The 26,390-nt window shown below is 42.0% G+C and overlaps 1 protein-coding gene across 1 annotated transcript; it reads right to left on the reverse strand.

Moving 5' to 3' along the window:
- Positions 1-4,451: 4,451 nt before the first annotated feature.
- On the reverse strand, positions 4,452-25,643 carry LOC106578727 (uncharacterized). Its single transcript, XM_014157855.3, has 15 exons — positions 25,500-25,643; positions 18,455-19,678; positions 18,031-18,189; positions 17,536-17,697; positions 17,346-17,427; positions 16,900-17,107; positions 12,538-12,605; positions 12,242-12,335; positions 11,829-11,976; positions 11,339-11,476; positions 10,959-11,112; positions 9,252-9,366; positions 5,885-6,036; positions 5,656-5,742; positions 4,452-5,404 (listed from the first exon to the last, which is right to left on the reverse strand). The coding sequence occupies exons 1-15, from the start codon at positions 25,559-25,561 to the stop codon at positions 5,201-5,203; spliced, it is 3,057 nt and encodes a 1,018-aa protein (XP_014013330.3). The 5' UTR covers positions 25,562-25,643; the 3' UTR covers positions 4,452-5,200.
- Positions 25,644-26,390: the final 747 nt, after the last annotated feature.

Genomic DNA, 26,390 nt, shown 5'->3' on the forward strand with positions numbered 1-26,390 from the left:
CAGCCTGTCAGGGCCCTGCTCTCACAGGGCAAGAACTTCAATGCTAAATGGAGAGAGAAATGGGGATACCTGTCAATCTGAGTTAATCTTTTCACAAGTCTCCTCAGTCAGCATCCAAACCTTAAGAGAAACTCAACTAGTCTTGCATACAAGCCCTCTATCCAGTTATCGATTTTCCTTAGCCACAGCACCACTAACATCAATATTTACAACGCAATGCTCAATACAGGAAATGGATATGGGAGAAAATACACTTCTCAAGTACAATACAAATGTACAGCACAAAGGAGTGACAAAACAGTATTGAATATGAAATATTTTATTACTAAAAGTTGTGGTACACTGAAGGTGCTCTTTTTACATCAGCTGAAACTCAATTCTTTGCGTAAATCACACATTTTTTCCTCCGTGAAAAAACAAACGAATCAAACATGAAAATCTTTAAAATGAGGAAAGACGATGGTAACAGAATATACACTCACCGGCCAGTTTATTAGGTACACCACCCATTCAGGAAAATGGATCGTGCCTATAGACAGTGTGGCAGTGGCTTGATACAGTGCATTTGGAAAGTATTCAGACCCCTTCCCACATTGTTACGTTACAGCCTTATTGTAAAACGGATTAAATTAAAAAAAAATCCTCACACTATACCCCATACTGACAAAGCGAAAACAGATTTTTTTGCAAATGTATTAAAAATTGAAATACCTTATTTACATAAGTATTGTGAGACTTGAAATTGAGCTCAGGTGCATCCTGTTTCATCAATTATCCTTCAGATGTTTCTATAATTAAATTGATTGAGACACAGATCTGGGGAAAGGTACCCAAAAATGTCTGCAGCATTGAAGGTCCCCAAGAACATAGAGGAACCACCAAGACTCTTCCTAGAGCTGGCCACTAGGCCAAACTGCGCCATCGGGGGAGAAGGGTTTTGGTCAGGTAGGTGACCAAACACAATGGTCACTCTGACAGAGCTCCTGAATTCCTCTGTGGAGATGGGAGAACCTTCCAGAAGGACAACCATCTCTGCAGCACTCCACCAATCGGGCATTTATGGTAGAGTGGCCAAACGGAAGCCACTCCTCAGTAAAAGGCACATAACAGCACACTTGGAGTTTGCCAAAAGACACCTAAAGGACTCTCAGACCATAAACAAGATTCTCTGGTCTGATGAAACCAAGATGGAACTCTTTGGCTAGTCAGAATTGAGGGCAAGATCGAGGCTGTAATCGCTGCCAAAGGTGCTTCAACAAAGTACTGAGTAAAGGGTCTGAATACTTATACAAATGTGATATTTAAAATTAGATTTTTTATAAATGTACAACAATTTCGAAAACACTTTTTGCTTTGTCATTATGGGGTATTTTAGAATAAGACTAACATAACAAAATGTGGAAAAAGTCAAGAGGTCTGAATACTTTCTGAAAGCACTGTACAGTCGTGGCCAAAAGTTTTGAGAATGACACAAATATTAACTTTCACAAAGTTTGCTGCCTCAGTTTGTATGATGGCAATTTGCATATACTCCAGAATGTTATGAAGAGCGATCAGATGAATTGCAATTAATTGCAAAATCCCTCTTTGCCATGCAAATGAACTGAATCGGCCAAAAACATTTCCACTGCATTTCAGCCCTGCCACAAAAGGACCAGCTGACATCATGTCAGTGATTCTCTCGTTAACACAGGTGTGAGTGTTGACGAGGACATGGCTGGAGATCACTCTGTCATGCTGATTGAGTTCGAATAACAGACTAGAAGCTTCAAAAGGAGGGTGGTGCTTGGAATCATTGTTCTTCCTCTGTCAATCATGGTTACCTACAAGGAAACACGTGCCGTCATCATTGCTTTGCACAAAAAGGGCTTCACAGGCAAGGATATTGCTGCCAGTATGATTGCACCTAAATCAACCATTTATCGGATCATCAAGAACTTCATCCGTTCATCCACCTCTGGCCTGCTGGCCCCCCTACCTCTGAGGAAGCACAGTTCCCGCTCAGCCCAGTCAAAACTGTTCGCTGCTCTGACACCCCAATGGTGGAACAAGCTCCCTCACGACGCCAGGACAGCGGAGTCAATCACCACCTTCCGGAGACACCTGAAACCCCACCTCTTTAAGGAATACCTAGGATAGGATAAAGTAATCCTTCTAACCCCCCCCCCCCCCCTTAAAAGATTTAGATGCACTATTGTAAAGTGGTTGTTCCACTGGATATCATAAGGTGAATGCACCAATTTGTAAGTCGCTCTGGATAAGAGCGTCTGCTAAATGACTTAAATGTAAATGTAAACTTCAAGGAGAGCGGTTCAATTGTGGTGAAGAAGGCTTCAGGGGGCCCAAGAAAGTCCAGCAAGCGCCAGGACCGTCTCCTAAAGTTGATTCAACTGCGGGATCGGGGCACCACCTGTACAGAGCTTGCTCAGGAATAGCAGCAGGCAGGTGTGAGTGCATCTGCACGCACAGTGAGGCGAAGACTTTGAGGATGGCCTGGTGTCAAGAAGGGCAGCAAAGAAGCCACCTCTCTCCAGGAAAAACATCAGGGACAGACTGATATTCTGCAAAAGGTACAGGGATTGGACTGCTGAGGACTGGGGTAAAGTCATTTTCTCTGAATCCCCTTTCTAATTGTTTGGGGCATCCGGAAAAAAGCTTGTCCGAAGAAGACATGGTGAGCGCTACCATCAGTCCTGTGTCATGCCAACAGTAAAGCATTCCGAGACCATTCATGTGTGGGGTTGCTTCTCAGCCAAGGGAATGGGCTCACTCACAATTTTGCCTAAGAACACAGCCATGAATAAAGAACGGTACCAACACATCCCCCGAGAGCAACTTCTCCCAACCATCCATGCACAGCTTGGTGAAGAACAATGCCTTTTCCAGCATGATGGAGCACCTTGCCATAAGGCAAAAGTGATAACTAAGTGGCTCGGGGAACAAAACATCGATATTTTGGGTCCATGGCCAGGAAACTCCCTAGACCTTAATCCCATTGAGAACTTGTGGTCAATCCTCAAGAGGCGGGTGGACAAACAAAAACCCACAAATTCTGACAAACCCCAAGCATGCAAGAATGGGCTGACATTAGTCAGGATGTGGCCCAGAAGTTAATTGACAGAATGCCAGGGCGGATTGCAGAGGTCTTGAAAAAGAAGGGTCAACCCTGCAAATATTGATTATTTGCATCAACTTCATGTAATTGTCAATAAAAGCCTTTGATACTTATGAAATGCTTGTAATTATACTTCAGTATTCCATAGTAACATCTGACAAAAATATCTAAAGACACAAAAGCAGCAAACTTTGTGATAACTAATATTTGTGTCATTCTCAAGACTTTTGGACATGACTGTATATAAAGCAGGCAGGCAGACAGGCATCCAGTTACTGTTCGGTTGAATGTTAGAACGGGCAAAAAGAGTGACCTAAGCGACTTTGTATGTGATATGATCGTCGGTGCCAGGCACGCCGGATCCAGTATCTCATAAACAGCTGCCTCCTGGGCTTTTCACACACAACAGTGTGTAGGGTGTCCCCGAGAATGGTGCGGAAACAGCTCATTGGTGAGGGGCCGAAGGAGAATGGCAATAATCGTGCAAGCCACAAACAGATAAATAACGGCACAGTACAAGTGGTGTGCAGAAGGGCATCTCGGAACGCACAACTCGTCGATTCTTGTCACGGTTGGGCTATTGCGGCAGATGAGCACACAGGGTTCCACTCCTATCAGCTAAAAAGAATAAGAGGCTCCAGTGGGCACGCGATCACCAACACTGGACAATTGAGAAGTGGAAAAATAGGGCCTCCCGAGTGGCGCAGTGGGCTAAGGTACTGCATCGCAGTGCTAGCTATGCCACAAGAGATTATGGGTTCAAGTCCAGGCTCTGTCACAGCCGGCCGCAACCAGGAGACCCATGGGGCGGTGCACAATTGGCCCAGCGTTGTCAAGGTTAGCGATGAGACAAGACTAACTACCAATTAGATACCATGAAATTGGGGAGAAAAAGGGGTTAAAAAAATAAATAAAAAGAGGTGGGAAAAAATTGCCTGGTCTGACGAATCCTTTTGCGTCAAGCGGATGGCAGGGTCAGGATTTGGCATAAGCAGCAGGACCCATCCGGCCTGGTGTCAACGGTACAGGCTGGTGGCGGTGGTGTGATGCCATTGCGTTAGCAAGGACCAACATCCCTGCGGAACGTTTCAGACTTGTAGATTCCACGCCCCGAATAATTCAGGCTGTTCTGGAGACAAAGGGGGATCCGACCCGGTACTACATGGGTGTACACAACATAGGAGAACAATGAGGGAGAGTGGTGGCTTCCACAAGCTGGCATTGTTCTGTGTTTTACACACAAGGCTCATGCACGAGGCTATAGCCAGGACTGTGTCAGAGAGAGAGAAAAAGTGAGAAGTTGTGGCTGGTCTGTAAAATAACACAATGGTCGTGCTTGAAATGGAACATTCCTATTGTTCTGAGGGGAGTACAGTACTACTGTTGAGTCCATTCCTTAAGCACAGGCCTGGGACCTGTGAAATGGGGCTTGTGCTGCCATTACATATGGGACATAAATGCTGCTACACACACAGAGCATTTACATTACACAGGCCTGCGCTACACACGTCTAGGGCACAACGAAAGAGTGCACATTCTTAAGCATGCACGTAGCAGAATGAACAATGTTTGTAATCATAAAAAAGAAACTGCAGAAGATGTGCCATTATGTATCATCTTCTTGATGCGACTAGTACACGACCCAAATTTCTAGACCGATCAACACTCTGATTCTTCCAACAACGCAATAGACATATTTACAGTAATTATATTCTTTCAATGTCTGTCATTTCATTGCCAGTTAAAACACTTTTTTGAATGTCAATTTTCAATGACCTATTTACAATAAAACTAGATACCAGGTTATAGTACCCATCATAATCAAAATAGGGGGAGGGAAAAATATACATCCATAACATTCTTAATGGGGAGTCTGGTCTTGTCTTTTTGACTGCCATACTGCAGTATTCGACCTGACATCGCTGCTCTGGGTGGTGGTGGTATAGTAGCCTGGTCCCAGATCTGTTTTGTGCTGTTTTGCCAACTGTTGTTGTCATGCAATTGACATCAGAATGACCATAGTTGGCGAGACAGCACAAATGGATCTGGAACCAGGCTAGTGGTATAGTGTGAGCTGGTCTGAGGTCAGATTTTCTCCTGGATGAAGGGGTGCTGCAGGGCCTGGTTGATACTGATGCGTTTGGCCGGGTCCAGCATCAGCGTGCCGTCGATCAGGTCTTTGAGGATCAGGACCTTCTTCCTCTGCTCCTCGGGCAGCCGCTGGCCCCCCACCATGTCACACAACAGGTCCTTGGTGGGGTTGATAGTGCTCATCACTGTCACCTTCTCCTGTGGATGGGACGGTGAGGGGTGGAATGGAGGGGGGTGGAAGCAGAAGTGAGATTTTTTGTAAGACAGTGGAACCATTCAAAAACCATTAACCATCTGAATGAGCCTTCATGATTAGCCTGGCAAACCTAGCAAGTTATTTATGCTTGAACCACAGACTGAAGATCGATAGAATCAGGGAAACCGCTTTGCCCTCTTTCTTAGATTGTTTCATGAAAATGTAGCAGGTGAAAAGTAAAACATATACAAACCCTTTCAGTCACTTTATCTACTTCAATGTAGAGGAAGTTGAGGTTCTGATCAAAGTGCTGGTCTTTAAACAGGCCTTTCCGGATCATCTGAGAAGAAAAGAAGAAACATTACATGTACCTTACAGCACAGTATACAATGCCCCAGGTTATGACTTCCTCTCAAAATCTAACTTTGAGAAAAAGGTTGAGGCTAAGAAACCAGCCAGGTCCAGTAATGTGGACAGTTTACCTTGTTGGGCATCTTGCCCTTGAGGTCCATGGCAAGTTTGATCATGTGGTTGTTGGAGGAGCCGGGGAACAGGATCTTGCCTGTGTAGAGTTCGTATAGGGTGCAGCCCACCGACCACATGTCTATGCTGTAGTCGTATGGCTTCCCAATGACTGTAACAGAGAGAGACATCATAAAGAATGTGATCTAAATATGTGAGACCATCATTCAGGGATGCAAACTGGTGAGGGCCCAATAAAGTGAAGAAAAAACAAATCTGCAAGGCAACACGCAAAAAAATCTGTGTAAACGTCCCCATTTTCAGAGTGGGGTTATTACAACACCAACATTTCACTAACGATGTGATACCAGGTCAAGTATCACGATACTAACTGGAAGGGATGCACAATATATCAGTGAGCATATCGGAATCGGACGATATTAGCTAAAAATGGCAACATCGGTATCGGCCCGATGTCTAGTTTAACGCCAATGTTAAAAACCAATGTCAAAGCTACCGCGCAAACCTATATAACGTAGGTACATGACGTAATAACGCCACGTAAAATGTTGCGCTACACGTGCAACACAGCATTTCTAACCTAGCCCACAATGTCTGCTGTGTGGATTGAGCAGTCATTTGAAAGAGTAAGACATTTTCAGCGATACAACTCAAAGGTGAAATCCATTAAAGCCAAAATAATGGAATTCATTGCCCTTGACAATCAACTGTTCTCTGTCATGGGTGATGTTGGCTTTGGCCGACTGGTCGAGCACCGGTACACATTACCAAGTGCGCTATTTTTAGATGTTGCCCTACTGGAGTTACACAGTAATAGCGTCACTGCTATTAGCGTCACGACATACATACTATGCAATGCTGTTTGGGTCTTTGTGTGTCAAAAAAAGATACAGTAGCACTGTCAAGGCTGTACAAAAAAGTCTGCAAACAAGCAAACACCAGCCACAAACGATGTGTTTACAATACTGTGTGGGTAATAAAGCATCATTTGTTCTACCGCAACTTCTGGGGTAGCTAGCTTTAGCTTGGTACCTAGCTAGCACCAATACAACCAGCCTGAAAACAATGACCAGTAGAAACTGTAGTCATTTTCATTATTCTTAGCAATGATTTAGGAATCCTTGTGAGTAAGTATTAGCTGGGATGCCACTTGTTCCCCTTTGAAATTGAACTTCAGTTCATGAAAATAAATAGCTAGCCAGCTACTTAACCCTGTTGCCCAAAGCTAATTTTATAAGCAGCCAGCTAGCTTCACCTGGCTAGTGAGGCTTGACATGACTGTGTTGTGAAGCTAGCCACAATAAGAATTAGGTTCAATAGTGGAATTTCCGGTTTGCCTTCAAAATAAAAGTATATCATTGACAGTGATGCAAATAAATACAAATATTTTGATGGCTAACTGCAAAATCCACTATTGTGGCTAGCTTCACATATGGGTCCGACCACCATTAATCAAATAAGAACGGTCTTTTAAATTAGGGTTCTTTTAGATGATGACACCTAGCTATATAGTTAGGCAGCTAACTATAGCTACTGAAACAGATTATGACGTGTATCTTTTTTGACATGCAAAGACTCAAAAGGCGTTCCATCGAAATCATGGTTGAATGAAACGACTGAACAAATGAACAACGAAACAGCACAGTAAGTGAAAGAAATAGGTTTTGATTATGTTTTACTGGTAATGGGGACGTACGTAAATGCCAACAAAATAACTTCTTGGTTAGAGTGGTGTGTGTGTAACCATTATTTAACTAGGCAAGTCAGTAAAGAACAAATTCTTATTTACAATAACGGCCCGGACGACGCTGGGCCAATTGTGTGCCGCCATATGGGACTCCCAATCATGGCCGGAGGTGATACAGCCTGGATTCGAACCAGGGACTGTAATGACGCCTCTTGCACTGAGATGCAGTGCCTTAGACCGCTGCGTCCATGTGTGTGTGTTAACTATTTAATTGTACTAGAATGCTTAAAAGGCCGCTAAAATTTTTAATATCGGTTGTGTTTCTTTTGGCGAGGAATTTATCGCTATCGGCCAAAAATGTAATATCGGTGCATCACTACTAACTAGTATTGTGATACCACAGGGTTTGCCCTACCACCCTGTTCCCATGTTCTATATGTTCTGCTCACAAACCTGTCCCTGATATTCACACCAATACAACACATTGAATTTAACTTCACACTTTTTAGTGCATAATAGAATCGGCTACTGCAGAAAATGGCTGATTTGCTCATATCCAAAGACCTACCTGTGATTGGGCAGGAGGAATGTAGAAAGGAGTATAAATGCATAATGATCTTAATTTTCATTGTGGCATTAAGGGAAAAACACACTAGGCCTATTTGAAACCATCTTCACCCTACTCATCAGACAACTTTACACACACACACCTCCCAAAAGTTGAGTAGGCTCACAGCTGTCACACGTGATATTAGATGAAGCACTCATTCTGATATGACATACTGTATATTATTTTTCAATTTGTAGTTGACGTATAGGGATGCATTCTGTGCTCAGTAATTCATTTTGATATGAGAAACATACATTATTTTGTGATCACACAGGGACAGGGCTGGCTATAGCAAGATTTGGTTGCCCCCCCATCATGTGTTGGGCTGGGGCACTAAGCGACCGCTTATGACTGGAACAGGCCCTGCACAGGGAGAAGAAGTCAAGAAGATCTGTTCACGCCTATTTTATAGCTCAATGGGTGATACAAACTTTTTGTCAGACAGATCTACACAATTCACGTGGATGATTTATCTCCATCTCTTCATTCAAAAACTCAATCATGGATACTTACTGACAGTATTTATATGTATATATTCTTATTCCATTCCTTTCCTTTACTTATTTGTGTGTATTAGGTAGTTGTTGTGGAATTGTTAGATTACATGTTAGACATTGCTGCACTGTCGGAACTAGAAGCACTGGCAATAACATCTGCTAATCATGTGTATGTGACCAATAAAATTTGATTTGACAGTTGCGGCTGCTTCGCGTGATACATTGTTGTCTCTGCCCAATAATATTTGTACTATGTTTTGTGCTGCTGCCATACAAAGTTGTTGTCTTAGGTCTCTCTTTATGTAGTGTTGTGGTGTCTCTCTTGTCGTGACGTGTGTTTTGTCCTATATATCAATTTTTTTGTTTTATTATCCCAGCCCCGGTCCCAGCAGGCCTTTTGCCTTCTGGTAGGCCGTCATTGTAAATAAGAATTTGTTCTTAACTGACATGCCTAGTTAAGTAAAGGTTAAATAAAAATATAAATATTTTGAGATCAAAGCAGGTTTAAAGTGACGAGTTTAAATCCCTGATTATTACAGAAAAATCTTTATAGTCAACAAACAACAACTTACTGATTTCGGGAGCTCTGTAGAATCTGCTGACGAGGTACGGCGTGATGTCGTTGTCCGCCACGTGGGACGCCGAGCCAAAATCGCAGAGTTTCAGGATGGTTTTCGACTCATTGACCTTGTGGGGAGAGACAGAAAAACAGACTATCAAACCAGGGTCTTATTCATTAGGGCAGTGTAGCAAAACGCTTAAAAAAAAACTATACAGAAATCGAAAAAACAAGTGATTCTTATAGGACGAATCCAGGCAGTCCCTCCCTGTTTCAGTCCGCTTTCTTTCATTCGGTGCCTTATGAACACGACCCAGCCTCAGTGCAGTGGTTAACAGTCATGTGATGATATATATATAAATGTAGGGGTGTGAACGTTTATAAACAAAATAGGGATCCGTAACGTTAAGAAAAATCCCTAATTGAATTTTTGTATTTTACCCCCCAGAAAATCTTAATCACAGTGCAGTTGGCTAGCCTGCTCTTTCTCTTCGCTAATGATGCGAGTCTGTTGTGTGTAGAATATCCTAGCCTATTCATTGATGATAGGCCCTGCTTTACTGAATTTGCGAGACATTGCATGCCAAGAAATGGCAAAGAACAGCATTCCATTGCGAGATACAGCTTTTGATTGTCGATAGATAGGCCTAGTGCACGGTTCTGACTCTGGTGGCCGACCTGCCTATACTGTGAAGCTCCCCTCTCTCGTCGTCCCTCGCTATGAAACATGCGATTGTTTGTGTTCTTGGAAGTACAGCAATTAATAAGTCTCCGCCGTTCCAAAATGACTGAATCTTAGGAGTCGGTTCCTTACAGAAGATGAATTTACTTTAGACTGAATGTCTTGTTAAGTCACGGTATTTAACAAACTTTGAAGTACATTTTTAGGAGAGAGTGGTCTGCGTGCAGACAGGTCAAGATTTTTTTATTTCACCTTTATTTAACCAGGTAGGCTAGTTGAGAACAAGTTCTCATTTACAACTGCGACCTGGCCAAGATAAAGCAAAGCAGTTCAACACATACAACAACACAGAGTTACACATGGAATAAACAAAACATACAGTCAATAATACAGTAGACAAAAGTCTATATACAGTGTGTGCAAATGAGGTAGGATAAGGGAGGTAAGGCAATAAATAGGCCATGGTGGCGAAGTAATTACAATATAGCAATTAAACACTGGAATGGTAGATGTACAGAAGATGAATGTGCAAGTAGAGATACTGGGGTGCAAAGGAGCAAGATAAATAAATAAATACAGTATGGGTTGAGGTAGTTGGTTGGGCTATGTACAGGTGCAGTGATCTGTGAGCTGGGTCTTGTAACTTCTGGTCGCGTATTGATGGACATTGGTCCCGCTTCAGAAGCAGCATTCCTTTACAGATAAGTAAAATGCCCGTTCAGTGGTGTTTCGAAACTATTTCCAGAGAAGGTTTCGTGTTGGCATTTAAAAAAGCCGTAGAGTACCCTTACAAACAAACATAGCGTAACAGATGCGCTTTCAAGGGTATATCTGACAGCGGAAGATATAACTTTATTGCCTGGTCCCTAGCGGCCATACATGCGTAATAGGACCATTATTCTGCATTGTGAATTAATGTGGAATTTTATGATTGTTTTTCTTTTTTACTGAAAACCGTAAAAAAAATTGCAGTTTAAAAGTTAAGCAAAATGTTCCATTTGTCACATCCCTAATATAATGATAGTATGGGCCTCGTACCAAGATGTTGTCGGGCTTGATGTCAGCGTGGAGGATGTTGCACCGTTTGAGGAGCTTGAGGGCCAGGAAGAGCTGCTGGGTGTAGGAGCGGACAGCCTTGATGTGGAGGCCCACATCCTTACCATACTTCTTCAACACCTCGCGCAAGTTCATACTGGGTACAGAAATGACACAGAAAGACATGAGTTACAGCCAGTGAAGCTGTGTGCTAGATGACAAACGCGTTGCAGCGTATAATGCCACTAAGGACATACGGTGTGTCTGAAATGGCACCCTATTCTCTTTAAATTGCATTAATTTTGACCAGAAGTGCCCTATAATAGGTCGCCATTTAATACATAGCCATAGTGTGGTGACAGTGCAGTAGTTGTAGCCAGTACCTGAGGGGCTCAAACACCAGACACAGGTGCTGCTTGTGGTAGAAGTGTCTGAAGAGGCGCAGGCAGTGGAACTTGTCGTCGGGGTCGGCGTCGTTGAGCCTCTTGAGGAACTCCAGCTCTTTCAGGCCAGTCTTCTGCCTGGAGACCCAAAACAAAATCAGCAAGGTAAGCATTGATTGTTTTTTATTTGTATAAATAAATCTGATAAATTCCCCTCATCCAAGGAAACCCTGGACGCTTCACATAGATGTAGATGGAATACTTATGAGAGTGCACATTCAAATGTATGGGTGGTAAAGGCAATATGCTCCCATAACAATAAGTGAAACAGAGACCAGACAAACCCAAATGGCACCTTATTGCCTATACAGTGCACTACTTTTGACTAGAGAGCTATGGGCCCTGGTCAAGAGTGCTGGTCAAAAGTAGTAGACTATATAGGGAATGGGTTGCCATTTGAGTCCTGAGGCTTGCCTGCCTGAGGACCTACATGAGCTCGTTGTTGCGGATGATCTTGACAGCCACATCCTGTCCGGCGCGGGCCGTGTCCCTGCCCCTGATCACATTGCTAAACATTCCCTGGCCTGTGTAGCCATACACGTCGTAGCGCTTGTCCAGCGTCTCCCCGATGTTCACACCTAACATACAGGTGGCACACAGAGGGAAGAGATGAGGGGCATGTTTATAAAGTGTTGGACATTTCTCAATGAGATATCCAGTTTCCAGGCCTAAAATAGCACTATATTGAATGATCGTGAAATCAAAGGACCACACTGAATACTGTAAGACTTGTTTCCAAACAGGGCTGATTTATAGAGAGAGAAAAAAAAGCTCTGCCGCCTTTAATCGATGAATTAGTGAATGACAGTAACATTTGTACAGTGTACAGTCAAGGGCACTTACGGTAGTAACCCTCTGCGTCGGTCCAGTTGTCCCGGAGGTTGGGGTTCTCTTTGAAGTCCTTCCCCCCCACACCTGCTGCTCTCATCCTGGCACTCTGTAGAAATATATACGACCAATGGTTCAACCACAACATGACCAAACATTCAACCACACTCACATAATGAACTACTGCAAAAGACAGATCATTCAGAAGATAAGGACGGGCTTGCGTGTCTAGTCCAGAGTTGCACTAAAGATCAGAGATACAAACATGGTTTGAAATCAGTGGAGGGGAATGAGGCTCCTGTAAGACTTACATCAATGGCTGCTTCAAACATGTCGTCCGATTCTGTAAACATATCCGGGGCCGAGGGCTTTTTGGGTCCTAACGGAAAGAGGGAGGAGGAAACAAGATTAAAAAAAAATTACATTTGTGAGTTATTAGTGAAAACATGCTCCGACTGGCACACGTTCTGGCCTAAAAATATGACCTGAAGGAATGCAACTGAATGACCATAGGGGACCCAAACACTTACTTACAGACCGAAGACTAATTTACAACCCCTGCATTGGTCAATGTTAGTCGTATGTGTTACGTCACTACTGCATTGTCAGCTTTCTCCCAAACAGACAGATTCAAATTCAGATCAACTTTATTATCCCACTAGGGGGAAATTCATTTGGTCATGTGCTTAAAAAGACGGTACATGAAAACACAGAAACTACACAATAAAATCATTACGGCACCATCAGCAATTTTCCTGCTGCGGGCGGGAGCGGGCAAATATTTTTGTTGTCCACCAGATTATTTGGAAACGGTCGTCTATCTGATTTGTATGCGTTATCCTACGGAATTGTATTAAAAGCACATTTTTCCGCATTATTCAAATTCAGTAGCCTACCTCCCTAGTAACACGCCTAGTATGTGTGGTCTCATGGAAATAGAGTAGGCTGTCTTACGAGCAGAGAATCACGTGGCAGTTAACTTAAATATGATTACACTGTAGTTTACTAGTGTCCGCAAATAAATACTGATAATGGAAAGAAGTGGAGGGCGCTCAACCAACGTGAGTCAAAGTGCAATCAAGAAATGGAATCATCATTGAAAAGAAAGGCACAACGCGCACATAGGTTAGGCTACTATGGTGAGCGAGTGTTGCGCCTTTTCATTTTCAATGAGTACTGATTACCCATTTATTTGTCTCTGCCTGCAAATCGTCCTCCTAAAACGTAGGCTATATCCTATATGCAAAGCGTAGCAAGTGTGGCTGTCATCATTCTTGCTGCTTCCAGTTCAGTAGCCATACCTGCGAGATCAGGTGCGCGTGTGGTCTGAATTAAGTATAGTAGGCTATAGCCTATGCATGGTCGCAGAAACACGGGGCAGTTATCTTTTGAAGGAAATGTACTTCCTAAATATGATTAGGCTATAGTTCACTACATTGCCTGGAAATAAATATTGATCATCATGTTTCACTCCTAAAAGTTAGGCTATTAAAAATAGCTCAAAAGAAAGTAAGTCTGCTCTCTTCAAACTACATATATGACTGTTATACCCCAGTAATACAGAAAGCCTAATATAATGGGCCACGTGAGAATCTCAACCTATTTCTTAAGGTATTTTTGCACAATTGATATTGCCCATTGGGCGGAAAATTGCTGGGACCATGGCTGGCAAGTGAGCTGTGTCACATACACCTAAAATAACATTGCGCGACAGTGGTTGGGAACAGTTCTTTTTTATTTGTTGTATTTTTCTTATATTTTTCCTTTATTTTCCACTAACCCTATGACCCCTCCCCTAATTGGACTAAACTAATGAACAACACTTAGGCTTCTACTTCCAGCTCATACATACTATATATATTTTACGGACACAATCTATTTTACAATAGTTATATGTTGTTTGTTTTTACACCTATCCTTTCGCTACCCTCAACCCTCCCATCTATGCTGGAGGAAACAGGTACTAAAGTATCTATATCCACAGTAAAACGAGTCCTATATCGGCATAACCTGAAAGGCCGCTCAGCAAGGAAGAAGCCACTGCTCCAAAACTGCCATAAAAAAGCCAGACTACGGTTAGCAACTGCACATGGGGACAAAGATCACACTTTTTGGAGAAATGTCCTCTGGTCTGATGAAACAAAAATAGAACTGCTTGGCCATAATGACCATCATTATGTTTGGAGGAAAAAGGGAGACGCTTGCAAGCCAAAGATCACCATCCCAACCGTGACGCACGGGGTGGCAGCAACATATTGTGGGGGTGCTTTGCTGCAGGAGGGACTGGTGCACTTCACAAAATAGATGGCATCATGAGGCAGGAAAATGATGTGGATATAATAAAGCAACATCTCAAGACATCAGTCAGGAAGTTAAAGCTTGGTCGCAAATGGGTCTTCCAAATGGACAATGACCCCAAGCATACTTCCAAAGTTGTGGCAAAATGGCTTAAAGACAACAAAGTCAAGGTATTGGAGTGGCCATCACAAAGCCCTGACCTCAATCCTATAGAGAATTTGTGGGCAGAACTGGAAAAGTGTGTGTAAGCAAGGAGGCCTACAAACCTGACTCAGTTACACCAGCTCTGTCATGAGGAATGGGCCAAAATTCACCCAACTTATTGTGGGAGGTTTGTGGAAGGCTACCCGAAACGTTAGACCCAAGTTCAACAATTTAAAGGCAATGCTACCAAATACTAAATACTAAACCTCTGACTCACTGGGAATGTGATGAAAGAAATAAAAGCTGAAATAAGTCATTCTCTCTACTATTATTCTGACAATTCACATTCTAAAAATAAAGTGGTGATCCTAACTGACCTAATACAGGGAATTTTTACTAGGATTAAATGGAAGGAATTGTGAAAACTGAGTTTAAATGTATTTGGCTAAGGTGTATGTAAACTTCCGACTTCAACTGTATATGCATTTTACGGACACAGTATATTTTACATTAGTTACCTTGTTATTAGTCCCACCCTTTAGCTCCATTCAACCCCTCCCATCTGTCGTTTAACTTCATCGGGCTAGGTGGCAGTATTTTGACGTCCGGATGAAAAGCGTGCCCGTAGTAAACTGCCTGCTACTCAGGCCCAAAGGTAGGATATGCATATTATAAGTAGATTTGGATCGAAAACACACTGAAGTTTCTAAAACTGTTTGAATGATGTCTGTGTATAACAGAACTCATATGCCTGGCAAAAACCTGAGAAAAAAATCCAACCAGGAAGTGGGAAATCTGAGGTTTGTAGTTTTTCAAGTGATTGCCTATCCAGTATACAGTGTCTGTGGGGTCATTTTGCACTTCCTAAGGCTTCCACTAGATGTCAACAGTCTTTATAAGGTTGTGTCATGCTTCTACTGTGAATGGGGAGAGAATAAGAGCCATTGGAATCAGATGACTGAGAAAATGACATGAGCTCAGACAGGCACGCGCCCATGAGAGTTAGGTGTGTTCCTTTTCATTTCTGAAGACAATGGAATTGTCTGGTTGGAATATTATCGAAGATTGATGATAAAAACATCCTAAAGATTGATGCTATACATCGTTTGACATGTTTCTACGAACTGTAATATAACTTTTTTGACTTTTCGTCTGAACTTACTGCGCGAGCACAGTGGATTTGGAATGCTGGACTGAACAAAAAGGAGGTATTTCGACATAAATATGGACTTTATCGAAACAAAACAAATATTTATTGGGGAACTGGGATTCCTGGGAGTGCATTGCGATGAAGATTATCAAAGGTAAGTGAATATTTATAATGTTATTTGTGACTTCTATTGACTCCAAAATGGCAGGTATCTGTATGGCTTTTTCTTGTGTCTGAGCGCTGTATTCAGATTATTGCAAAGTGTGCTTTTGCCGTAAAACTTTTTTGAAATCTGACCACAGCGGTTGCATTAAGGAGAAGTGTATCTATAATTCTTTGAATAACAGTTGTATATTTTATCAACGTTTATGATGAGTATTTCTGTAAATTGATGTGCTCATTCACCGGAAGTTTTGGGAGGCAAAACATTTCTGAACATTACACGCCAATGTAAAGTGGGGTTTTTGGATATAAATATGAACTTTATCGAGCAAAACATACATGTATTGTGTAACATGAAGTCCTATGAGTGCCATCTGATGAAGATCATCAAAGGTTAGTGATTCATTTTTAGCTGTATTTCTGGTTTTTGTGACGCCTCTCCTTGCTTGGAAAATGGCTGTGTGGTTTTTCTTGTCTAGGTGCTGTCCTAACACACGCTAGCGTCCCACATACCCCAGAGGTTAACACCATCCATATTGGATTTCTATTTGCCAATTATTTTTCGTGCTGTGATGTTTCACAAAAGTTCTGAACCTTTCTATTCTCATAGTTCCTACAGATTGTAAATAAAGATAAAAATGTTTCCTAAAAGTATTATTATATTATTGATCGATTGACTATGACATTTCAGATCACCCAGTAGCGCTATCTGCAGAGTTAGCTCCAAGTAAATGTTGCAATTGTACAGCCATCCCTGGACATGCGACCAAAAACAAGCAACATATGGACAGTACCAAAACAAATAATCTAATGATTCTGTCTCTTCACAGCAAAATCTGCAGAGCTGGGATGGTTGTATCAACCATTACTGTAGGAAATAGGGCGCATATATTTTCACCTTGCCTAACCCTTTACTCACCGTCCTTCTCCTGTGTGATGAGGCCTTGCTTGGCCTTGATGTTCTCCTCAAACGTGTCCAGGTTCTCCAGCTCGTACTCCTTCACGTCGGCCGCCACGCGCTCCAGGATGTCGTCTGGTGAGGGCGAGCGGCTCCGCGTGCTGCTCTGGGGGCTACTGGGATCCGACGCCATAGACGTCATGCTGTCCTCGTTGCCACCACGATATTTCTGCGCAGGGAGAAAGGTGTTAGGCATACAGGTCACAACAATGGAAATCCGGAAAAATAAGATATTGGTTTGGATGTGGGACAATTTCAGCGGTGTATCATGAAAAATCAAATCATGAAAATTCCCATATCTGAGTAGAAAAAATAGGCGATGTGTCTCTAAATATATGAAACGCTGGACTTGGGGATCCCTGAAACAGCTATGGACAGTCCAACAGCAGAGTGAGAGAGGAACTGACCTGGACGATAGCTAGGCGCTGCTGGCGGCGCTGCTCTATGAGGGCCTCTTCATCCACCTCCTCACCGTCAAAGTCCTCGAACCTGAGCACAAAATAAACCCACTTACAAGAACACACAATCACCCAGAGAATTACCATATTGCCGAGTATAGCATTTGTGTGTGTGTGTGTGTGTTCTCCCTCTACTCACACTTCCTCTTCGGAGGACTCCTTGTCGGCCTTCATGCCCTCAGAGAGACTGCCCTTGAATTTGTCCTCGTCCCGGCCATGTCTCCTCCTCCTGTCCCGGTCCCGGGAGTTGGAGCGCCTGCCGTACTGTCTGAGACGGCCATACCTGTCCCTCTCTGGTGACCTGCAGCGCACAACAAAGGAAACACTTTGTGTTCTTCTGAATGGTTTGTTAAACACTTAACAAACCCTTAGACAACCTTGGCTTATGAGCCTCCTACTCTGACATCACTAAAGCTTCATCAATAGAGCCAGATAGAATCTGAAAGGGAATCAGTCGGAAAGGAACTAGCTATACGAGTCCAGTATCTAATAATAATACAGTATTACTACTATTACTATAATTATTTACAGGCATCATCTCAATACATTTCTGTAGGCTTGAGGAAGAACTCTTGCAGATTCCATTTTGCCCAGCTCATCCACACACACAAAGTTTCAGCTTGTCTCGTCTAACCTGCGTCTCAGTGGAGATCTACTCCGTCTCCGGAAGGGCGAGGGAGACCTTCTTCTGAAGGGAGAGCGGCTCATCCTGCGACCTTGGGGAGCACCTCTGGGGCTGGTCTCCCGTGACCTCGCTCTACCCCCTGGTCCTGCTTCTGGCCGTATTCGCTTCCTGTAGGAGAGAGATAGCTTAGAAGATCAGTGGTGGATAGTAGCACATTCTTAATGCCCAATCCTAAATCACAAAAGTAATAGTTGCCCTTGCCATGTACAGACCTCTACTGCTGTTCAGTACGGGACAAGAAACAGGCACTGCATAAACATTTCGTAATAATATAGGCTTAAATAAATGATGGCTCATTTAAAAAAATAAAAACATTGGCACTCAAAGTTGGAGAAATAGGGGGTGGACTGCAGGTTATTCCATAGTAACAGACCTTAGTGGTGAGGAGCCCTGTCTGTCAGCATCCCTCCTCCTGGCGTCTATGGAGCGACTGCTGCCTCTCCTTGTTGGGGACCTGGCTGCTCTGGAAGGAGAGCCCTGTTTGGAGGTGGAGGCTGAAGCTGATGCCCGTTGGGAGTCTCTGGTGGAGCGTGGGGAGGTGCTGCGTCTCCTCTGGGGGCTGCTGAGCTCCCTTCCTCCTCGCCTTTGGGGAGAGCGATTCTCTTTCCCTGACGAGGTGTCCTTAAACGGGGACTTGGTCGGCCTCTTGTCTGGCTCTTTCTCCACCTCCGATCGCCCTGGGCGCTCCCGTGATCTGGACCTCCGGCTGCCGTGCACCGCGTTTGGTCTGTCATCGTTCTGTGGCGAGGAGCGTTTGTCCAAACGGCTGCCCCTCTGCTCTGATCTCCTGCTGGAGGGGGAAGGAGACTTCTTGCTTCTCTCTTTGGACCTGCTCCGGGAGCGTTTCCTCTCTTTTGATTTGCTGCGGCCACGGTCTTTGGCGGCGGTGTTTTTGGTGCCTTTGGTCGTTTTGTCTGACTTGGACTCCTTGCCTGTCCTCTCCCTGGACTTGCTCCGACTGTGGCACTTGGAGCTGGACTTGCCTGCTTCTGTGGTGTCCCGTCTGGATTTACCACTCCTACCCCTGGGGGAGGGGGGCTTTGCCATGCTGCTCCTCTGCCGCTGCTCCCCGTTCCGGACCCCCCCATCTCCATCTCCATCTCCCTCCTCAGAGCCAGAGTTATAACCCTGTAGGATGAGGCCCATGCCTGACTGCACCTTGCCCCCCTCCATCATCTGGCTGTCTAGCTCTGCTTTGATCATGGCCCTCTGTTTCTCCAACTCCTCCAATAAAGCCTTGTCATCAGATACAGGGGATATGTCTGTTTTTCTGTGGCTAGAGGAGCTGTTGATGCCAGGGGCGGATGGAGAGGAGCCATCTTTACGTTTGTGTTTCTTGTGTTTGTGTCTATGTTTGCGCTTGCGGTCCTTGTCCTCTTCAGAGGCGTGTTTGTGTTTTTTGTGCTTGCTGCGGTGTTTGTGTTTCTTTTTCTTGTGTTTGCTGCCACCGCTGTAATGTTTGGACCCCTCTGCTGTCTTTTCTCCATTCATTTCAGCTTCCTCCTCTCCGACCTCTTTATCGTCCTCTTCTTCTTCAGAATGTTCAGCACTCTCCTCCTCACTCCCACTCTTCTCATTGCTCTCCAAATCTTCTTTCCTGTGGAGATAAAAAGAGATTGGTCAAAGATATAATTTAAACCAATAACTTTTTTGTAACTTGGTTAGTTACAACATTCATCTACCAAAACATTACTATCCTTGCTTCCTGACTTTACCGCCATAGTTAATGTTACTTAGCCTACTGCTAGCTGGGTGAATCTCATGAAACCAGTATTAAACATATCTGTATAAAATTGTGTTACAAAACTATGATGCATATGCAAAAATCCACTATCATTCTGAAGACTAAGATGTCAACTTTTTTGCCAGTGTCTTATTTTAAATAAATTAATATGCACATTTTTCACCCCAAATTCTCATTACTGAAATGCGTTCGGATTAAATTCACAGAACATTTTATAAAATGTTACTTTCGAAAAACCTAACTTACTTGAATAAAACACTAAATATGTTGCCGAATTTTGTCCATAAATCATAAAAATGGTATACTCGTTGAAGTTTACATTAAACTATAATATTTATTACGTAAAAACACTGACTGTGGACGTCTCATTACCGCACCCCTCTTGTTGGTGGATAATTTTTGTTGCAGGTTAAAGCTTATTTCCTGCAATTCTACACATTTTGTCATCGGGTGCATATTTTTGTTGTTGTTGCTGTTTTAAAGCCAATTTCCTACAATTCTACACATTTTCTACACGTCTTGTGTGTTCATGTGATATTTGAGTAACTCAATTACAACGAAATGGGCTAGTTGATCTGTACATTTATTAAATGTTATAAATAGGTCTGTAATGACTGACATGACAAGAGGAAAACTGATGATGCACTACCCAATTTAAAACTTGCACCTTGGTGCATTCTACTATTACAACTTTCAGGAGTAAGTTGAAATTTTGTTAAAGGTCATGAACAGTAAAAATCATGTTTTTCATGAAATTGGATATTTGGATGAAACCAGAATAAAGTCCCAATTGGTCCAGTGTCATCCGGGTTACATTTACATTTTAATCATTTAGCAGACGCTCTTATCCAGAGCGACTTACAGTAGTGAATACATACATTTCATGCATTTTTTTTTTTGTACTGGCCCCCCGTGGGAATCGAACCCACAACCCTGGCGCTGCACACACCATGCTGGCGTTGCAAACACCATGCTCTATCAACTGAGCCACAGGGAAGGCCGGGTTAGGGGAGGGTTTGGCCGGGGTAGGCCGTCATTGTAAATAAGAATTTGTTCTTAACTGACTTGCCTAGTTAAATAAAGGATTTTTTTTTTTTTTAAATGTATTAAGTAAGTATAATTACCAAAGTATGAAAAATAACTGTTGCTTCTACATCGATAAAGTTTGATCATAAAGTTACTTGTCCTCTCCCCCATGTCAAACACTTGGATTCAGGAGGAGGGAATATTAAGGGGAATGGGTGACATCACCCCAACTCTCATTTTAATACATCAATGGTAACATGATATTCTCTTATCGATTTTAAATAAGTACAGCCTTGTAACCAACATCAGAGAAGGCGTGTTTGCAGAGGGGCGTGGTTTATATAGCTAGATACTGTAGCTACTCTACTGGTGCCAACATTTGACTGTAGGGTGTCAGCAAATATCATGAATGAATACGGCAAATCTAAGGTGCCACCAACCTCCTGTGTTATATGTCTCCCCGTTCATCTGTGTCTGGTGTTAGACAGTTACTGGCTAGCTAGGTCTTCAGCCAGCATGGAATAAAAATTGGGGGACGGGTAGTTCAAAACTCTGACGCAGTTGTCATGTCAACACATCTGTCAGTGCTGCTGTGAACTGCATCACAAGAGACATGCCAAACGGGAGATGTAAAAGAAATTGGGACATAATTGATGCAATTGTTTGAGTTGCTTTGTATATCAACAAATTAGCTTGATGATTTTACTGCAACACTGCTCACTAGATCCTAGTTTCTTGACATAGGCATTTCAAAGAGCTGTCAGGCAAGGCGACCTCATTAATATAAGCTCCCCGCCCACTCAGTCTGTCTTTTCAAACTTCCTGGTAGTTAGCCATGAGGAAACAGTACTTTCCCACATTTTTGGGGGCATTTCTATCCCCCCAAAATATTATCCCCCCAGTTTCTGAACCACTAATCTAGAGGGGTAGTCCTTAGATGAGCACAGGTTGTTAATTTATTCACTTAGATGCCTTCAAAATGAGATTCTTATTCTCAAACACCCCCTTTAACCCACTTGGACTTCTCATTACCAGCACGGCTAAAAAGCTCAAATTGTGAAAAAAAATCAGAACCATTACCATACCAACATGGAGGCATCAATGGGCTTTAGTGATGTCGTCAATTGTTTTCTGACTCATAATGGCTGTCTATTATTTGCATATTGAGTTAAGGTACTCATTACCAAAACACACATTTCTCATTACAACATAATTTTTAGGTCAGTTTAGGTAATAAGAACCTTAATTTCGGTAATGATAATAAGTTAAGTCTCATTTATAGTCAATGGGTGAGCTGTACTGGAAACTATATCTATTTACTAGGCCCATTCCTTAAACCTTGATTTTCTTTGTAAAAACAAAATTTATTTGATTACGTACAAGAAATATGGGGTCTATAAACCCCATTTAACTTACTTTAAGCCACAATCGGCAGTTCCTGTTTCAGCAAAGAGCAACCCAAACACTTAAAGTAGGATATCCCCCATTTTTACATCTGTACTTGTTTTCACACTTACCTACAGTGGCAAGAAAAAGTATGTGAACCCTTTGGAAGTATCTGGATTTCTACATAAATTGGTCATAAAATTAGATCTGATCTTCATCTAAGTCACAACAAGACAAACACAGTCTGCTTAAACTAATAACACACATTATTGTATTTGTCTTGTCTATATTGAATACATAATTTAAACATTCACAGTGTAGGTTGGAAAAAGTATGTGAACCCCTAGGCTAATGACTTCTCCAAAAGCTAACCTGGAGTACAATCATTGAGACGAGATTGGAGATGATGATTAGAACTGCCCTGCCCTATAAAAAACTAAATTTGAGTTTGCTATTCACAAGAAGCATTGCCTGATGTGAACCATACCTCGAACAAAAGAGATCTCAGAAGACCCAATATTAAGAATTGTTGACTTGCATAAAGCTGGAAAGGGTTACAAAAGTATCTCTAAAAGCCTTCATGTTCATCAGTCCACGGTAAGACAAATTGTCTATAAATGGAGAAAGTTCAGCACTGTTGCTACTCTCCCTAGGAGTAGCCGTCCTGCAAAGATGACTGCAAGAGCACAGCGCAGAATGCTTAATGGGGTTAAGAAGAATCTTAAGAGTGTCAGCTAAAGACTTAAAGAAATCTCTGGAACATGCTAACATCTCTGTTGACGAGTCTACGATACGTAAAACACTAAACAAGAATGGTGTTCATGGGAGGACACCACGGAAGAAGTCACTGCTGTCCAAAAAAAAACATTGCTGCGCGTCTGAAGTTCGCAAAAGAGCATCTGGATGTTCCACAGCGCTACTGGCAAAATATTCTGTGGATAGATTAAACTACAGTTGAATTGTTTGTAAGGAACACACAACACTATGTGTGGAGAAAAAAAGGCACAGCACACAAACATCAAAACCTCATCCCAACTGTAAAGTATAGTGAAGGGAGCATCATGGTTTGGAGATGCTTTGCTGCCTCAGGGCCTGGACAGCATGCTATCATCAACCAAAAAATTAATTCCCAAGTTTATCAAGACAATTTGCAGGAGAATGTAAGGCTATCTGTCCGCCAGCTGAAGCTCAAAAGAAGTTGGATGATGCAACAGGACAACGACCCAAAACATAGAAGTAAATGAACAACAAAATGGCTTCAACAGAAGAAAATACACCTTCTGGAGTGGCCCAGTCAGAGTCCTGACTGAGATGCTGTGGCATGACCTCAAGAGAGTGGTTCACACCAGACATCCCACGAACATTGCCGAACTGAAACAGTTTTGTAAAGAGGAATGGTCCAAAATTCCTCCTGATCCGCAAAATGTTTGGTTGAGGTTATTGCTGCCAAAGTAGGGTCAACCAGTTATTAAAACCAAGCGTTCACCTACTTTTCCCACCCTGCACTGTGAATGTTAACACGGTGTGTTCAATAAAGACATGAAAACATATAATTGTTTGTGTGTTATTGGTTTAAGCAGACTGTGTTTGTCTATTGTTGTGACTTAGATGAAGACCAGATCAAATTTTATGACCAATTTATGCAGAAGTCCAGGTAATTCTAAAGGGTTCACATACTTTTTCTTGCCACTGTATACTGTTGTTTAAAGGTAGACTCAGCAAAATGACATTGCCACGAGCAGTACCGCAGATATTGAGATGAGCGAGATGCAAGACTTAGCTCTAAAACAGTCACACACAGTATCTGTGCATGGGTTCGCATCACGCTGTTCACAGCATGGTAGTCAGGGCACCAAAACAGCGGAGAAGTTGGGGTTTGCGCTTCAACGCTCTTAGCTGTGGTGGAAATTGACCCCCTATGCTGTTTACTTTCTGCAGCTACGTCACATCGCTGAGTCTACCTTTAATATGCTAAGACAGTTTTTGGTCCATATCTCATGTATTTAGATACTTTATAGACACATTGTGTTATGCCGTTTGCCCCTACCATCCCATTCAATCCAGAAATACATCTTAAATGCCTTACAACCACAAATGTCCAAATACAGCAATACTACCTGTAAAGACCTTAGATTTTTATTTTTTTTACTTTTGAAAATACATGCATGTAATTACAGTACTTATACTGTAATTAAGGGGTATTTTAGTAAATTGCATTAATAGTGATTTTAGTATTATGCAAATCATTTGCGATTAACAAATTACTGAATCTCAGAGAGATCAGTACAGTTTTTCAATGGCAAACTATGCAACGCTTATTACCGAAACATGCAGTCTCCGAAACCTGCTCATCATTACCATAATGCACAATTTTTTTATTTAAATATTAGGAAAAATAAAACTTTGGCTTAATCTAAGTTTTACTTTTGTTCTTTATCCAAATATGTGTACATAAAAATAAAAATGTATACACAAGTGATGACAAAATATTAAAACCGCTATGTTATGGTAATGAGAAACTACAAAATACATAAAAGTAATTGTATTTTTATATTTTTATTTTCAGTGCTATGTTAAACTCAGGCCTTTTCATTACGGGATCAATGTAAAAAAATATTAGAAATGGATTTGTTTTACTTTTTTTGACTGAAAACTGTTAGTGTAACGTTACAGTAATGAGCATTTTTGCATTGGTAACGTTAGTTGTGGAAATTGTGGTAAAATGCATAACCGTAAAAAAATAACTAAAAACATAAGCATAATTATGAATAGATAAGTACAGATCCTAATCTCTCTGATCCAATATAACATTTCGTGAAAAATGAAAATTGTTTGGTCAAATGTCAAGTTTTGTGAGAATTACTCAACGTGTTAGCTTGCTCGCAAACACTGGCTAGCTTGCTACGTTAACTTCATACTGATGCAATAGGTATTGTTAGTTAGATAGGTAGCGAGCAAAATAGCTAGAATATAAAGTCACATGTTATGGCACTAGGGTTTGGTTTATGGTATAGTTTATCTGTGGTTTATCTTTATATCTAACATGTAAACATGTCGGCAAACACGTTCGACCACTCGGTGCTAGCTAAGTCGAGATTGCAGGCTAGCTCTATATAGTTAGCCAGCTAGCTAGCCTAGTACTGTTTTAATGCTGAAGAAAACAGATACAACGACCACAACGTCGACTTGCCAAAAATCACTGAGCCGGATAAACGTCCTACAAATATATTGCATGACTGTGTAATCTTCTAAAATGTCTTACACGTGTTTGTTCCCATTATTATTCATTCTTGTAGACTCGATTTCCATCTCTACGTCGGCCATTTTCCTCAGCCGGGGCAGGCGGGGGTCCTTCCTTCAAAGTATTGTACACTGTACACACAACTGCAATAAATTGTACATCTGCCCTCTACAGCACCGGCGACGTACCTGTGTTGACTGAAAATGCGAACGTTCTACTTTTGTTCACCAGGGGACAGTGATGTATCAGAGTATGCTGACAGTGACAAGGAGAAGGAGGTACATTCTCTACTAGTCTTAGCCTTTGACTTTACACAAGTGTTGGTCTATTCCCAGCTATAGTTTTTCATTGTTTAAAAGTAGAAACCTAAGACCAGGGTATTCTCTCAGGTGTTCCCACCACTGGGATTTGTCACTCACAATCCATCTCTGATCTAATAATATAAGCCCAACACAATTGACACACAATTGACACAATGTGCAGGAACTAAAGTAGTAAGGTGTCGGTACTCAGTTCTGGTGAGCTCCTGCCCAAGTTAAGCACCGTTCACAGGACAGTTATAGTCTAAGTTTGATGTTACATATATATGATCTTAATTTGAGCCAGGTTGTTACAACAGGAAAATAATCCTGCAGCAACAGTAAATGTGAATTATTATGTGGATTATAGTTAATGGACATTTTTGTAGGGGTAGATACATTTTTCATAAGAAAAAATCAGGTCTCAAGTAAAGTGAAAATTACAAATGTCAGAAGCCTTTAACCTCAAATACACTACCAGTTTTAAAGAAGTCCTTCAGCTATTTTTGAACTTTTACTGTTGAAAAGCAATATCCCAAGTATAAATACAGTAAAGTACACACACTAAAAGGTAAAACATGTATATGTTTTGAGCAAAATATTGTTTTTTAGA

Source organism: Salmo salar, chromosome 19 (assembly GCF_965601325.2).
Source record: "Salmo salar chromosome 19, fSalSal1, whole genome shotgun sequence".
In the NCBI taxonomy this organism is placed as follows: Eukaryota; Metazoa; Chordata; class Actinopteri; order Salmoniformes; family Salmonidae; genus Salmo; species Salmo salar.